At 46.9% G+C, this 17,311-nt stretch overlaps 1 protein-coding gene across 2 annotated transcripts in view; it reads right to left on the bottom strand.

Annotated features, from left to right (window-relative positions):
- LOC143989070 (cytochrome P450 2K1-like) overlaps positions 1-10,601 on the bottom strand; it is a 66,091-nt gene extending 55,490 nt beyond the window's left edge. For both annotated transcript variants that reach the window (XM_077489081.1, XM_077489082.1), the window contains exons 1-3: positions 10,534-10,601; positions 9,203-9,342; positions 1,298-1,490 (exon numbers count right to left, since the gene is read on the bottom strand). In XM_077489081.1, coding sequence (XP_077345207.1) covers positions 1,298-1,471 — 174 coding nt within the window. In that variant the 5' untranslated portion in view covers positions 1,472-1,490; positions 9,203-9,342; positions 10,534-10,601. The remainder of the gene's footprint in view (positions 1-1,297; positions 1,491-9,202; positions 9,343-10,533) is intronic.
- Between the last annotated feature and the right edge of the window lie 6,710 nt (positions 10,602-17,311).

Here is a 17,311-nt window from a genome sequence, read left to right as displayed (position 1 = left end):
TGCTTGTTTTAGCGGCTCTTTACCGCCACTTTTCAGGTGATAGCGGGGTGCTTTTAACCCCCAAGAGGGGGTTAAAAGTGCCCGCGATGAGGCGCTTCCGAAGCACTTTTCAGGCGCTTTGGAAGCACTGCCCAAGCATTCCAATGGGCAGGGGCGGTAGCAAAGAGGCTACTTGCAAGACTTATTTTCCCGTCCTGCAAGCGCACCACCTCAGTGTGAAAGCACTCTGGGTTTTACACTGGGGTGACTGGAGAGGCAGTTTTCAGGCACTTTACAGGTGCTACTGCTAGTGCCAAAACGCCTGAAAACTGCCTCAGTGTGAAAGGGGTCTGCATGGCTCCCATGCACTAAAGACTACCCTTATTATCTAAATGAAATGTATATATTTTTGTAATGCATTCTTATGCAAAGAGTTTCATGTTGCTCCTATTATACTCCCAGCTTCTTTTACTTTCTAGAGTAGAAGGTAGTATAGCTCATCCATAACAGCTATTACCTTTTGTAACACTTGACGCACCCTTCAAGATTGTAAGCCCTAATGAGAAGGGCTCTCTGGGCCCTCTTGTATTAAATTGTATTATAATTGTACTTCCTGCCTCCATTTTGTAAAGAGCTACACAAACTGTTGGCACTGTAAAATTCCTCTATAATAATACTACTACTACTACAACTACTACTATTACCTGAACAGGAAAAATGCCTAAATGTGACTGGTGTTGATCCCCAACCCTCTGCTCCATCACCCCATTTATTTTTGCAGCAGATAATGGCTGTTAAGGAAGAGGCACAGGCAATTGTAGTTCATTTGGGTTTTGTGTGGGGCATAGAGCCCAAAATACCAGAAATATAAGAGGGTCTTTAAGTTGGAGGACCTAGTGTGATCAAACCACTTGAAGTGATTCTCCTGTTAAAACAGATGATGGTATTAAGTTGGATGGCAGAGTCTAGACAACGTTCTGTCAATTCAGTGATTACATGGACATCGAACAATGTCTACCTGAAAAAGGTATTAACCATATTTGTCTACCATAGTCCTTTTACTGGAGCTTTGTTGACTGATCTATTGTGCCATTTACTGTACAATGGCCACAGTACTCCATGTTTAACACTACTTATCTGGATTAGAACTCATCTAGTTTATGTGTTAGCTCTAGTATTGTCACTTGCTTTCACCACACTTCATATTTTTGCATTAGTGTTACTAACATCACATGTGACCAAAATTTGTAATTTGTTTACTGTTCTTTTTAATAAGTTGAATTTTGTTTACAAAGACCAGCAGAATATGTTTTATTACCTTCATAAAGGCATAGTGAGGTTTTTGTAAGTCAATCATATGCAAGCTTCCAATGAGTGGTAGAGGCTTCGGCCCTGGAGGGTAGTTTTTGTACTTTTGTTTTTTTTGGTCTTTATAGGTTTTGACCAAAAACAAGATGACTATGACGGACAGGAGAATTGTCACAGGATCCATGGCAAATGTGTCTTCAAGTCTAGAGGGAATGGGAAAACAACATAGAGAATTAACAAGGAGCACTGCTCATTGTAATAGACAATATGAGTTTGCTTGTTTGGTTGTATCAGAAAAAAAATATTCTGGTTAGGATAAAGCAGTGAAAAGTTTCATATTTCATATTTTTAATATTGGTAAATAACAAGGGGTAATATCCGCGCTCAAAATAGTAAGGTACATAAGAAATAACAGCAGTCCGCATAATTATTATGATTAAAATATAGCATAAATAGTCTGTATGCATCGCTAAGCCCTTGTACACACGGTCGGACATTCTGACAATCAAATCCGTTGGTACACACGGTCGGACAAAGTTGACGGAAAATCCGATTGTACATAACGGGATGACGTTATTTCGTTACGACTGGGCTACGTTCAGGCTAGTAGCCAATAGCTTTGGTCTAGGAATTTGATCTGAGCATGCGTAGCACTTTGTCCGTCGGAGTAGGCTACACATGATCGGAGTATGTCCGTTTGGAGCATTTTGTCAGAAAATTTTACCAGCAAGTTGGAAAAGTTGGTCTGTCGGATATTCTGACGGAAACAGTCCGATGGAGACCACACACAGTCGGAATATCTGACAAAACGCTCCGATAGGACACGTTCCGTTGGAATCTCCGACCGTGTGTACAAGGGCTAAAAAGTAGGAAGTAGATGAAGGACAAACGGTGAACAGAGGGGAGCAAAGGAGCCAAGACCCACACACCAACTTCAGTGTATCTCCATAACACACCGCCGTGCTCACATCTAATCTCCTTACCAGAAAGCGAGAAATAACCAGCATATGAGTGTATGGCACACCCAATATCTCCTATAGGCAGCATCATTCACTGTCACGCAAAGATCAGCGCAACAGATCCTAGAGCAAGGGATTCTCTGCAGCCTCCTCTCCCAGATGGTAATTGACATCAGCTACAATCACAGTCAATGTAGACAATACACACCAATCAGCTTTCATTGTCCAAGCTTAATTGAAAAAAACTGAAGTTAGAAGCTAATTGGCTACCATGCACAGCTGCACCAGATTTTGCACTCTCAAGTTTTAGTAAATCGACCCATCTATGTCTTGATTTTCTCAAGGCCAGACACTGGGAGATGCTCTCGATCCAGAGGCTGCTTGCAAAGGCTGTTATTAGATAGTTATTTCATTTCTAGGATGTCTACTCCCATTTGCAGCTTGGATTTCTCCTGTAAAACCGGTGTCCTTAAAAAAGCCTTCAGCATTACAGGCTGTGCCTGTCTGACTTGCTTCACCCTCCTCTTGGCCACGTTACAAATCTACAGTACTTCATAACATGGTGAGATAGAATAAAAAAAAAGAAAAAAAAAGAAAAAAGGAAGCTCCAAGTGAGTCTGTCTTTACAGCCCAATCCACACTGGGTGCAGGTCCAGCTCGTGACTGTGTAGATGCATTAAGGAAAACTGGGATGATACCATGCCAATATCATATAAAAGGCATCTTCTTTATTCAAACTTTAATGTCCCATACACACAATCAGAAATTCCATCAGAAAAAAACTGATTTTTCCGACGGAATTCCGCTCAAGCTTAGCTTGCATACACACGGTCACACAAAAGTTCGCGGAACTTTCGGCCGTCAAGAACGCGGTGACGTCCAATACTACGATGAGCCGAGAAAATTAAGTTCAATGCTTCTGAGCATGCGTCAAATTGTTTCAGAGCATGCGTGATTTTTTGCATGTCCGAATTGCATACAGGCGATCGTATTTTCGGATAGGAACTTTTCCAACCGAAAAATAGAGAACCTGCTCTCAATATTTTGCTGGATGGATTTCTGCCAGCAAAAGTCAGATGGAGCATACACACGGTCAGAATTTGTGACCAAAAGCTCACATCCGACTTTTGCTGGCAGAATTTCTGATCGTGTGTATGGGGCATTAAAAGTTTGGCCAATCATGGCTCAGGTGAACTAAGTCCACACATTATAAGGCTGCTTACATAGAGGGCGTGTATAGTGTGTGGATGGAGATAGATTGAGATTAGGCAGGCTAGTTAGTGGCAGTGTGTAATATATATATATATATATATATATATATATATATATATATATATATAATCACACACACACACACTGCATTTAGGCCGCGTACACACGCACGGACTGTTTGCCCAACCTTGTTCGTCAAACAGTTTCGGCAAACAGTCCGCTCAAAATTTGCATGAGCGGACTTGCCCACACACGAGCGGACTGTTTGACGAACAAGGTTGGGCAAACAGTTCGCTCAACTTTTGAAATGAACGGACTCGCCCACGTAAGGAGGAGGCAAATCCGCCCATTTCGAGCGCGTGTACAGGTAGGCGGGGCCCGCGAAGGAGACGTCGCGGGCTCCGCCGCCTGGAATGGGCTTAAAGGGGAACCCCAACGCCGAAAAAAAATCGGCGTGGGGGTTCCCCCCAAGTCCAGACCAGACCCTTGTCCGAGCACGCTACCCGGCCGGCCAGGAAAGGGGGGCGAGCGAGCGCGCCCCCCCTCCTGAGCCGTACCAGGCCGCGTGCCCTCAACATGGGGGGTGCCTTGGGGAAGGGGGGGCCGCGCGGCCCCCCCACCCCAAAGCACCTTGTCCCCATGTTGATGAGGACAAGGGCCTCTTCCCGACAACCCTGGCCGTTGGTTGTCGGGGTCTGCGGGCGGGGGGCTTATCGGAATCCGGGAGCCCCCTTTAAGAAGGGGGCCCCCGGATACCGGCCCCCCACCCTATGTGAATGAGTATGGGGTACAATGTACCCCTACCCATTCACCTGTGAAATAAAGTACAAAAAAAAACACAACACATGGAAAAAGTATTTTATTGCACAGCTCCGGGGGTCTTCCGTCTTCGGGGGTCTTCTCGCCGGACTCCTCCGCTATGTGTGTGTAGCTCTTTTACTAGCGGAGGAGTCCGGCTTTCTTCCTCCCCGCCGCCGGCCTCTTCTCCCGACTTCGGGGGTCTTGTCCCCCTCTTCGGTTCTTCTGCCGGGCCACCGCGCCTGGTCCGGTGGCCCGGTCTTCTGTCGCCGTCTTCCGTTCTTCTGTCGCCGCCTTCGGTTCTTCTGCCGGGCCACCGCGCCTTCTTGTAGCTCTTTTACAGGCGGTGGCCCGGTCTTCTGTCGCCGCCGCCGCTGTCGTCGCCGCCGCCGCCGCCGCCTTCCGTTCTTGTTCTTCTTCTTGTTCTTCTTCTTCTTCTCCTGGAGATGTTGACTCGACGAGCTCTCCGGCCGGAATGCCAGGGACACGCTCCGCTGCCACTTATATAGTGACAATGGGGCGGTGTCACATGGTATATGTCACATGGGTTGGTCACATGGGTTGATGTCACATGGGGACTATGACATCGTAAGGGGGCGGGGTCACCATGTGACCAACCCATGTGACATATACCATGTGACACCGCCCCATTGTCACTATATAAGTGACCGCACAGCGCGGCTCTGGCATTCCGGCCGGAGAGATCGTCGAGTCAACATCTCCAGGAGAAGAACAAGAAGAAGAACAAGAAGAAGAACAAGAACGGAAGGCGGCGGCGGCGGCGACGACAGCGGCGGCGACAGAAGACCGGGCCACCGCCTGTAAAAGAGCTACAAGAAGGCGCGGTGGCCCGGCAGAAGAACCGAAGGCGGCGACAGAAGAACGGAAGACGGCGACAGAAGACCGGGCCACCGGACCAGGCGCGGTGGCCCGGCAGAAGAACCGAAGAGGGGGACAAGACCCCCGAAGTCGGGAGAAGAGGCCGGCGGCGGGGAGGAAGAAAGCCGGACTCCTCCGCTAGTAAAAGAGCTACACACACATAGCGGAGGAGTCCGGCGAGAAGACCCCCGAAGACGGAAGACCCCCGGAGCTGTGCAATAAAATACTTTTTCCATGTGTTGTGTTTTTTTTTGTACTTCATTTCACAGGTGAATGGGTAGGGGTACATTGTACCCCATACTCATTCACATAGGGTGGGGGGCCGGTATCCGGGGGCCCCCTTCTTAAAGGGGGCTCCCGGATTCCGATAAGCCCCCCGCCCGCAGACCCCGACAACCAACGGCCAGGGTTGTCGGGAAGAGGCCCTTGTCCTCATCAACATGGGGACAAGGTGCTTTGGGGTGGGGGGGCCGCGCGGCCCCCCCTTCCCCAAGGCACCCCCCATGTTGAGGGCACGCGGCCTGGTACGGCTCAGGAGGGGGGGCGCGCTCGCTCGCCCCCCTTTCCTGGCCAGCCGGGTAGCGTGCTCGGACAAGGGTCTGGTCTGGACTTGGGGGGAACCCCCACGCCGATTTTTTTCGGCGTTGGGGTTCCCCTTTAAGCCCATTCCAGGCGGCGGAGCCCGCGACGTCTCCTTCGCGGGCCCCGCCTACCTGTACACGCGCTCGAAATGGGCGGACTTTCCGAGCGGGAACAGTCCGCTCATTTCGAAAGTACAGCGGACAAGCCCACACACGGGCGGACTGTTCGCTCAAACACAGTTTCAGCGGACAGTTTTTCGGAATTTCCGAAAGACTTTGTCCGTCCAACTGTCCGCTGAAACTGTCCGCTGAAAGCCCACACACGAGCGGACTGTCCGCCCAAACACTGTTCAGCGGACAAGGTTGGGCGAACAGTCCGCCCGTGTGTACGCGGCCTTAGTGTAGACTAGATGTTCAATGTAGACTCTATATTCAGTCAGTGTAGTATATATAACACAGTTGTTAAAGGGAACCCTGAGCCTAAATTTTAACAATAAATGGCATGGGGGGGTCACCCCAAAAATCCATACCAGGCCCTTCAGGTATGATATGCATTTTAAGGGGAACACCGCACCAATGTTCTTTTTAAAAATGACGTGGGGGTCCCCCTAAAATCCATAACAGACTCTTATCGGAGCATGCAACATGGCAGGCTGCAGAGGAAAAGGGGGGCGTGAGAGCACCCCCTCTCCTGAACCATGTACCAGGCCACAAGCCCTCAACATGGGGAGGGTGCTTTGGGGTCCCCCCAACGCAGCTTTCCCCCCCATGTTGATGGGGCAAGGGTCTCATCCCCACAACCCTTGCCCAGTGGTTTTGGGGGTCTTATCAGAATCTGGAAGTCCCCTTCGACAAGGGGGCCCCCCCAGATACCACCCCCCACCTATGGGTACATTGTACCCCTACCCATTCTCCAAAAAAGTAAAAACGACAGGAGTTTTTGACTATTCCTTTATTAAAAAAATAAAGTGTCCCGCAATGTAAATCCCTTGTCACTCACGGCACTGATGGTCCAGAGAAAAAAAACTGAAAAACTCCATGGGAGGCGTCCCACCAACTGCAGTCTTTTCGCTTTGACAGCTGTTATATAGCCAAGGTATAGAACAGCTGTCACTGGGAAAAGACTGCAGTCGTCGGGACGCCTCCCTTGGAGTTTTTCATTTTTTTTCTCTGGACCGTCGGTGCCGTGAGTGACGATGGATTTACATTGTGGGACACTTTTTTTTTTTTTAAATAAAGGAATTGTCAAAAACTGTCATTTTTACTTTTCTGACACTTTTTGGATGAATGAGTAGGGGTACAATGCACCCCCATACCCATTCACATGGTGGGGGCCGGGATCTGGGAGCCCACTTGTTAAAGGGGGCTTGCAGATTTCAACAAGCCCCTCACCCACAGACCCTCAAAACCACCAGGCAAGGGTTGTGGGGATTAGGCCCTTGTCCCCATCAACAAAAAACACCCCCCATGTTAAGGGCAAGGGTATGATATGGATTTTGGGGGGGGCCCACGCCATTTATTTATTTTTAATTTTGGCTTGGAGTTACCCTTAATATCTATACCAGACCCGAAAGACCTGCTAATGGACTGGGGGGGGGGGGGGACACTTTTTTTTAACAGCTTTTTTATGAATATTGCCGGGATATGACAATACATTATAGCTGCAAGCAATTTTAAATGACATTTTTTCCATTAGAAATGTCATTTTGTTGCAGTACTGTTGTAAACATGGGAAAGATGTGTTACTTTACAGGCAGACTAAGGGGACCCTCACGATATTTAAAGGAATATTTTTTATTGTTTCACATTATTAAAATCACTGCTCCTGAAAAAAAAATGTCTGCTTTAAAAACTTTTTTGCATTGATACATGTCCCCTGGGGCAGTATCTGGATCTCCAAACACTTTTTATGGCAATGGTTTGCATTAAAGCCTTTAAAATTAGCACTTTTTATGTTCGCGCCCCATAGACGTTGACATGTTTGCATGTTCACTCTAATTTCTTGTCTGCAGGGCCGCCATCAGGGGGTACAGGCAGTACTCCTGTAGGGGGCCCCAGCATCCCAAAGGGCCTGCCTGGCTGCCCCCCCTTCCCCCCTCCAGGGGCCGCAACAGAGAGGAAGAAGGGAGCATGCATATCCTGTTGCTGATATCATAACATCCAGGGATGGAGGAGCAAGCCAGCTGGATGTCCACTGTGCAGCCCCGATGAGACACTTCACCTGTCAGATCAGAGCTGGGATGTCGGGTATGGGCGTGACTACTACTCATACCCGCCCCCTTTGTCAAGCAACCAGTGTATAGGGGAAGAGGCATTCCTACATTACTGGCTGGGGAAAAGGTACCAAGGCAGGGTTTTTCCTGCTTTCAGTTTCTGCAGTAGTTGAAAGTGGGGGTAGAGCAGCTCTCCCACAGCTCCTTCAATAGCCTCCTTGCTCTGCACAACGATCCTTATCTCCTATCTGGTCAGGGAGTTCAGAAGCTGAAAAGGAGTGTACAGAAAAGTGTGTATGTGTATTGCAGAGGTTGTAGCAGGGGAGGAGAGGTGCAGTATTGGGATGTACATGGATAAATGCAGGGCGGGTGCTACCACTGGGCAAACTAGGCAGCCGCCTAGGACGCACTGCTGCCTAGGGGTGCCCAGGCTGCCAGTTTCCCTCCAGGTTTGCATGCTCTGCAAGTTGCAGTATGTAACTAGCTCAGTCCGACTGGTAGTGTAATTAGAGGTGCAGCACAGCACTGGAGCCAGCACTAGAGGAAGCAGAGCCAATGCTTCCTGTATAGCGGCACCTTCTGTCACATGGGTGGGGCAAAGGGGGTGGAGCCAATGGGGGCAGCAAAATTAAGGTGCGCCTAGGGTGTCAAAAATCCTTGTACCAGCCCTGGATGAGTGTTCTCTTGAACCCTTAACCTAACATACACCAGAACCCACCTTCCTGTAACTAACATACACCAGACAGGACTGTGACAGGTACACTTTGCAATGCACACTACATTGTAGACAAGACCTTGACAGGGTCCCTTTGTAATATATGCTTCACTATGGGCAAGACTTTGAGGTGGTTCCTTTATATATGCTAAGCATCATCCATCCCTCTCCACAATGTATCCACATCCAGCATCATCCATCCATCCATCCATCCATCCATCCACCCCTCCAGTATCCACATCCACGCACAGCATCATCCATCCAGTCTCTATAATTTATCCACACTGCAGTGTTTTCACTTGTTAGTGTCGACTTTTTTTTTTCAGCTGTAGGGCACAGCATCATGATAGTTACCCTGAGCCATTTGGGTTTTACATGGGACACTCTGCACAATTCCTTATCTGGTAGTCTCAATTGTAGGGAGGACACATTGATCAGCTCTGTAATCTTTATCTTTGCGTTGATACAATGAAAAGGTATGCTATCGGTATCTATATTGTGTATGCTTATATTGTTCACACAAACATAAACAAAATCAACAATTGTAGAGTTCCTAACCTTCACTGCTGGTGTTCTGAAAACAGGCTGGTCTCTTCTTGGGTGTTCCTCTCTGTTGTCCTGCTTTGTATATTTGTGTGGAGCTTTATATTAACAGCCTGTTGATATTCTACTCCACAAAGCTCCAGGCTATATCTCCCCTGGAGCAAAAACACACAACATGCAGTACAATGTCCACAGGGTGACCAAGCAGAACATTTGTTTTGGATAACACTGTTTAACACTATACCCACCAACACTCATGTATATGAGAAATACTTAAGACACACAAGTATCTCCTTAGCAATGACCCCATCCTTTGCAAATATACAGGCTCTAAACCCAATATTACTTTTAGAAGGGTAAGATCACTTAGGGATAGATTGATACAGCACCATTTTACCGAGACAGCCAGGGAAGATACCACCTCAAGATATGGTTGCCACCTCATCCCTTTAAACCTGAACACATATGAATTACACAGGTTCTGTGGCTGATTAAGGTGGTAATTAAACTCACTTTGGTGCCTTATCTGCATTTAATTAGTCTCAGAACCTGTGTAATTCATATGTGTTTGGGTTTAAAGGGATGAGGTTGCAACTCGAGAGGAACTTGGCAATTTGGTTCATGCGCTCTTTGTCCATGGATATATGAAAATCATGCAATGTATCTGCCAAACGGCAGATTACACTCTACAATACACCACGACAACTGTGAGACGGAGGGCATGGTGTACATTATGTTTTGTGAATGCAGTCGTTTCTACCTGGGCAAAACCAAACAAGCTTTTTGGCGTCAAATCAAGGATCATATATATTACATTATTAGAAATCAACTAAAAAAATGTATAACAATAAAAATGGCCCAAGATCAACACAGGCGTCTAAGCCCTTGTACACACGGTGGGACATTCCGACAACAAAATCCGTCGGATTTTGTTCGAAACTGGTGTTACATACACACGGTCAGAAAATCCGATCGTTCGTAACGTGATGACATTAGTTACGACGGGACTACGTTCAGGCTAGTAGCCAATAGCTTTGGTCTAGGAATTTGATCTGAGCATGCGTGGCACTTTGTCCGATCGGATTTCTCTACAAACGATCAGACAAAGTCCGATCGGATCATGTTGTCAGAAAAATTTTATATCCAGCTCTCAAACTTTGTTGGTCGAACATTCCGACGGAAAAAGTCAGATGAAGCCCACACACAGTCAGATTATCCGACAGCACGGTCCGAACGGACATTTTCCGTCAGAATGTCCGACCGTGTGTACAAGGGCTTAGATTGTTATAGTAGCACTACTATCACAAAGTCTATGATATGTTTTCATGTGTATGCAACACACTTACCAAAGGGATGGTATGGGATGATAGACCACAGCTGACCTCAGCATCCATTCCACACATAGACCTGCAGGACACAGGGTGAAAGAAGTCTTGTGAAGCCCCTCCTATATGTAGGCACCTAGAGAAACCAGGTATCCCACTCAGATTGTCTTTCCTACTACTCATACCTATACATTTTTTATTATGTTATGTGTTTGCATTTTAGGCGGCTGCTGAGGGGTTATTGGTATACAGTGGTCGTGTTTATTACTGCAACCATGATAGTTCTTTTATGAAATCTGACACATTCATAGTGCTGAGATAGAGGAAGGAGGCCTAGAATTCACTGTATTTTTCTTTAATGGTAATCAATTGCTGACACCTATAGGATGATATGTGTATCAAATGCATGCTGGTGACAGCAGTGTAGTAAAATTTTCAGCATTAGAATATGTTCCAATGAACTCTTGAGGTGGCAATCATGATAAAAAGATTTTACACAGGGAAATTAGATGGATTCACACGTTGGCCGCTGGCTGCTACCACTGCCCCTGGTCTCTATGATGCTATTAGCTACAAGCCTTTTCTTTAACCACTTGCTGACCAGAAGAGATGAGCTCAGGCATGTTCGCATGGAACACGTGCAGAGCTCGCCAGGAAGTGGGCGCAGCGCTGCGCTAATCACAGGCAGTGAGACATTACCTGATCTCTGCAGCTGCACATCGGGCAATGTCTCACTGCCTGTGATTAGCGCAGCCCTGTGCCCACTTCCTGGTGGGCTCTGCACGTGCTCCATGTGAACACGCCTGAGCTCACCCCTACCGACCAGCCAGCACAGATTTACTGAGGCAAAATGGCACAGCTGGGCAAAAGAACGTTATGTTACGCCGATTCTCCCTGTGGCCACTAGGGGCCCGCTGCTCTCCCCTGGAGCAGATGCGAGTGCCCGGTGGTCATGGCTCCCGCGATCGCTGCTGGCACACCGAGAACCAGGATCTGTGTGTGTAAACACACAGTTTCCGGTTCTCTGAGGGGAGAAGACACTGATCGCCTGTTCATACAGAGTAGAGTATGCACAGTAGGGATGAGCTCAGGCATGTTCGCATGGACCACGCGCAGAGCCCACCAAGAGGTTTCCGCTAATCACAGGCAGTGAGACATTGCCCCGATGTGCGGCTGCAGAGATCGGGCAATGTCTCACTGCCTGTGATTAGCTCAGCGCTGCGCTGACTTCCTGGCGGGCTCAGCATGGTCCATGCGAACACGCCTGAGCTCATCCCTAATGAAAAGCGATCTGTCACCTCCCCTACACAGTCCCCTCCCTCCTTCAGTTAGATAACACACTAGGGAACACAACTAACCCCTTGATCGCCCCCTAGTGTTAACCCTTTCCCTGCCAGTGACATTTTTACAGTAATCACTGATTGCTCTATAAATGCCAATGGTCCCAAAAATGTGTCAAAAGTGTCCGATGTGTCCGCCATAATGTTGCAGTCACGATAAAAGTCGCAGATCACCGCCATTACTACTATAAAACAAAATAATAATAAAAATGCCATAAAACTATCCCCTATTTTGTAGACCCTGGCCTATTACTTGTGCGAAAACCAATCAATAAACGCTTGTTGCAATTTTTTTTACCAAAAATATGTAGAAGAATACATATTGACCTAAACTGAGGAAAAAAATAATTTTTTATATATTTTTGGGGATATTTATTATAAAAAAATTGCATTTTTTTTTTAAATTGTCGCTCTTTTTTTGTTTATAGCGCAAAAAATAAAAACCACAGAGGTGATCAAATACCACCAAAAGAAAGCTCTATTTGTGGGAAAAAAAGGACGTCAAATTTGTTTGGGTGCAATGTCCCAGCGATGCAGTACCGAATCGCAAAAAGTGCTCTGGTCAGGAAGGGGGGGGGGAGGTAAAATCTTCCAGGGCTGAAGCGGTTAAACATACTCAAATCTCTTTCCTCATGAGAAGATATCTGTTCATTTTGCTATCTGTACTGATTTGTTACAGGGTGTAACAGAACCGTCTTCTGGTCTGGCCACAGTGGCCCCATGTGGGTTTAATTTTTATTTCTTTATATATTTTTATATATATATTTTTTTTATTTATCTGTATGTAGAGTTGCCACCTCATCCCTTTAAACCCAAACACATATGAATTACACAGGTTCTGAGGTTAAATAAATGCAGATAAGGCAACAAGTGAGTTTAATTACCACCTTAATCAGCCACAGAATCTGTGTAATTTATATGTGTTCGGGTTTAAGGCTGGGTTCACACCGGAGGCGTTTTCCCGCATCGCATTCCTCCCGCCGGCAGTTCACACTGCCCTATGCGGACTGCTGGGAGTGTCAGTGAAATGTTAATGACACCCCCAGATCAGTCCGCATATCGCAGTGCGATCTGCAAACTCGGACAGGAATCGGATCGCATGGTGTGAACACCCATGCGATCCGATTCTGCTGCGGACCAAAAAAAGGGTCCCGTGCGAGTTTGCGGCGGGTGCAATGCGAATTCAGCCATACTATCTGTATGGCTGAACTCGCATCACACAGAGATCGGATGTGATTTGCAGTGCGGTGCGAATCACATCCGGTTCTCGCTGCCACGGCGGTGTGAACCCAGCCTCAAGGGATGAGGTGGCAACTCTATCTGTATGTCTATCTTGTAGTAAGCTTGCCGGTTGCTTGCTGGCAGGAGTTTCCTGTTTTCAGGGATCCATGATGTCGATGTTGTTTTCGTTCTGTGTGTGTGCAGCTTGCGTGGCATCTGTGTGACATGTCATTGCACTATTTGCCGCATATTATGGAAGGCTTGTTCTTATCCGTCCACTTATCTGGGGGTAGAGTTTTGGAGTTGGCCGCTTGGTGTGTGTTTACGTCCACTTCCTGTGTACATCTAATCACTGGATACGTGTTTGCGGTCTCGTGACCACGCTCACTTCCTGTTGATATTTGCTGAACCATTTGAGAAGTGTTTTGTTTGGCCACAGGACCATGATCACATGACTATGATCACATGGTTGATGGTATATGTCATGTGATCAGATATCTCTCTATGGTCGCATGGCCCTGCTCACTTTCTGTTGATATCTGTTCAATCATTTGACAGGTGGGTTTGTGGTCACATGACTACACCCACATGACTACAATCACATGGCAATGGTATATGCTAGGGATGAGCTTCGAGTTCGAGTCGAACTCATGTTCGACTCGAACATTGCCTGTTCACCTGTTCAGCGAACAGTGAACAATTTGGGGTGTTCGCAGCAAATTCGAAAAGCCAGAAAACACCCTGTACAAGTCTGTGGGAGAAATCTAAAGTGCTAATTTTAAAGGCTAATATGCAAGTTGCTGTCCTAAAAAGTGTTTGGGGACCTGGGTCCTGCCCCAGGGGACATGGATCAATGCAAAAAAAAGTTTTAAAAACGGCCGTTTTTTCAGGGGCAGTGATTTTAATAATGATTAAAGTGAAACAATAAAAGTGTAATATTCCTTTAAATTTCGTACCTGGGGTGTGTGTATAGTATGCCTGTGAAGGGGCGCATGTTTCCCGTGCTTAGAACTGTCCCTGCACAAAGTGTCATTTCACAAGGAAAAAAAGTCTTTTAAAATCACTTTAAATTGTCGGCTCCTGTAATAAAGAGAACACTCAATGAGTGCTCTATATATTACGGGACAATTCATTCATTGATAAAAAAAAAAAAAAAAAAAAAAAGAAAAGGAAACATGCGCCCCTTCACAGGCATACTATACACACCCCCCAGATACGAAATTTAAAGGAATATTACACTTTTATTGTTTCACTTTAATCATTATTAAAATCACTGCTCTTGAAAAAAATTCAATTTTTAAAACTTTTTTTTGCATTGATACATGTCCCCTGGGGCAGGACCCGGGTCCCCAAACACTTTTTAGGACAGTAACTTGAATATTAGCGTTTAAAATTAGCACTTTAGATTTTGAACGTTGGAGTCCCATAGACTTTAATAGGGTTCTAAAGTTCACACGAAGTTTAGGTCTGTTCACAGGTTCTGGTGCGAATCGAACAGGGGGGTGTTCAGCTCATCCCTAGTATATGCCATGTGACCGGATATCCCTCTGCTTTCTTTTTTCCCTATCAAAGATGGGGATTTAGGTGGTCACATGACTTCTAACATGTCACCCATGATCATGTGGAGCTGTTCTATGTCACATGACTCTTCTTTTTTTGGTGCAGTTTCATAGTTGCCAACATTGTAAAAAAAACATTTCGGGACACTTTTTTGGCAGTAGGCGGATTTGTATTATAATTAGGGGGTGGGGCATGTGGATATAGGCGTGGCATAGGAGAAGGTGAAAATGCGGCGCACGCAGGCAAAATATGGGCATGGTTTATGCAAAACAGTGGGCGTGGCTTACATGGGCGTGGCTCAAATGGGTGTGGTTAGAGTATGAGATGAATGCGGGTTGGAGAGGGAAAGGGGGGGAGGGATGGAGAGACAGCAGTCCCAGATCCTACACCACAATAGCAATATGTTTTCCAGAGTTTGACAATCAGCAGATAAATATACTCCAAATACCTGGTGTTAGCGCTTCAATCATCCCGGCGCCATGATTGTTATGGTGTCAGGATGATTGAAGCTCATTATTTCTATTATTACATTGTAATATAAAATTAAATCATTCAACTCATCATAATGCAGAATCAATGGGAGCCATGAGCGCGTCACTAGCCACATTGCCTGCCACCAGCTGCCATCAGGTGCCCCCAGCAGAGTCCCTCCTTACATCAGGTGCCCCATCAGAGCAGCCTTCCTCACATCTGTGTCTCCATCAGTGGAGCCCCTCCTTAAATCTGGTGTCCCCATCAGTCCTCCTTACATCTGGTGTCCCTTTCAGTCCTCCTTACATCTGATGCCCTTCTGACACCCAGACTGGCCCCCTCTGACATCCTCCAGACTGGCCCCCTCTGACATCCTCCAGACTGGCCCCCTCTGACATCCTCCAGACTGGCCTCCTCCTGACATCCTCCAGACTGGCCTCCTCTGACATCCTCCAGACTGGCCCCCTCTGACATCCTCCAGACTGGCCCCTTTTGACATCCTCCAGACTGAGACTGGCCCCCTCTGACATCCTCCAGACTGAGACTGGCCCCCTCTGACATACTCCAGACTGAGACTGTCCCCCTCTGACATACTCCAGACTGAGACTGTCCCCCTCTGACATCCTCCAGACTGAGACTGGCCCCCTCTGACATCCTCCAGACTGAGACTGGCCCCCTCTGACATACTCCAGACTGAGACTGTCCCCCTCTGACATACTCCAGACTGAGACTGTCCCCCTCCGAAATCCTCCAGACTGAGACTGGCCCCCTCTGACATCCTCCACACTGCGGGGGTGGGCGGCGCCGCAGCATCTCTATTGTAGACCAGCTTCTGGTCTTCTTTAAAATGGCCATTGTCTCCGCCGGGCTGCGGACCTCTAGCGGGCGGCGGCGAAATTAACGGGACAAACCGAATTTCCCGGGACAAAATTAATTTGGGACAAGGGTCCTAATCCCAGGAATGTCCCAGGAAATTCGGGACAGTTGGCAACTATGCAGTTTTCAGGCTGCCACACCCCTCTACTTCCTCTCCCTCTATATAAGTTGGTATGCACATGGGTCTGGGCCACACACAGTGAGGGAAGCCATACACAGGCAGCACCAAAAGGTAAGCCATAGCTTTGCGCAACAATTCTAGCAACCACTATGCGATTTTATGTCCTAAAGTGGATATTTATTTCATTCAATTGCTTCTATTACAGGGGCACACTTTTCCCTTATGTATGTGGCAATACCAACTCAAGCCCCAACAAAAGGTCTCCCCCTATGTGATAAGCGCAGCTTTTTCATATTCAGGTGGGTCTGTGCGTTTTTTTTTCTTATATGATAAATACTTCATCGTTTGCTATGCCCCCCTCTTAGATATTCCATTCTCCTCTATACTTAAGGGGACTGTATTGTTACCCATTTTATAGCTTGGTCTGGTATCCATGGGCCATATCTTGGTACTATTGGTGAGTACCATTCGTATATACTCTCTGGATATCGATAGATTTGAACATGCTTATAGTGGAAATTAGTTTACCACAGGTTTTTTTTTTTTTTTTTTTATATACAAATGAGAGACTTAAAATTTTGAAAAAAAAATAAATAAAAATCATACATTCTGCTATAAAACACATCCAACAAAATTAAAAATTTTCATAAAAGACCACTTACCACTGCATGATTTATATTAAAATGCCTATACATGACTACTATATACCAGGTGAAAGCTAAGTCTAGTATAAATCGGTCTTTGAATTGGGGGACTCTAAGAGCCGGTTCACACAGGGGCGACTCAGATCCCACTTCAGGTCGCCCCGAGTTGCCTCAGGTCGGACAACATGTAAAAATCAATGTAAGTGAATGAGAGCCGTCTTAATGCACACTACTGAAGTCGCTCCGACTTCAGAAAAGGTTCCTGTACTACTTCAATCCGACTTGTAGGCGACTGGTACCCATTGATTTCAATGGAGGTCGCCTACAAGTCGGATCTCCGTCTATAAGGAGGCGACTCTGACAGAATTATCAGCTCTCAAGAGGGAACTCCACGCCAAATTTATTAAGCCCTTAGGTCTGGTATGGATTTTAAGGGGAATCCCCTATGCCAAAAAATGGCGTGGGGCCCCCCCAGATCCATACCAGACCCTTATCCGAGCATGCTACCCGGCCAGCCAGGAACGGGGGTGGGGACGAGTGAGCGGCTTCTGAGCTGTACCAGGCTG

Source organism: Lithobates pipiens, unplaced genomic scaffold (genome assembly GCF_037356315.1).
Source record: "Lithobates pipiens isolate NorthernLeopardFrog02 unplaced genomic scaffold, aLitPip1_a1.2 Scaffold_18, whole genome shotgun sequence".
NCBI classification, from domain to species: Eukaryota; Metazoa; Chordata; class Amphibia; order Anura; family Ranidae; genus Lithobates; species Lithobates pipiens.
Note: the sequence above shows the minus strand (reverse complement) of the source record. Positions and strands in the feature narration are given on the sequence as shown.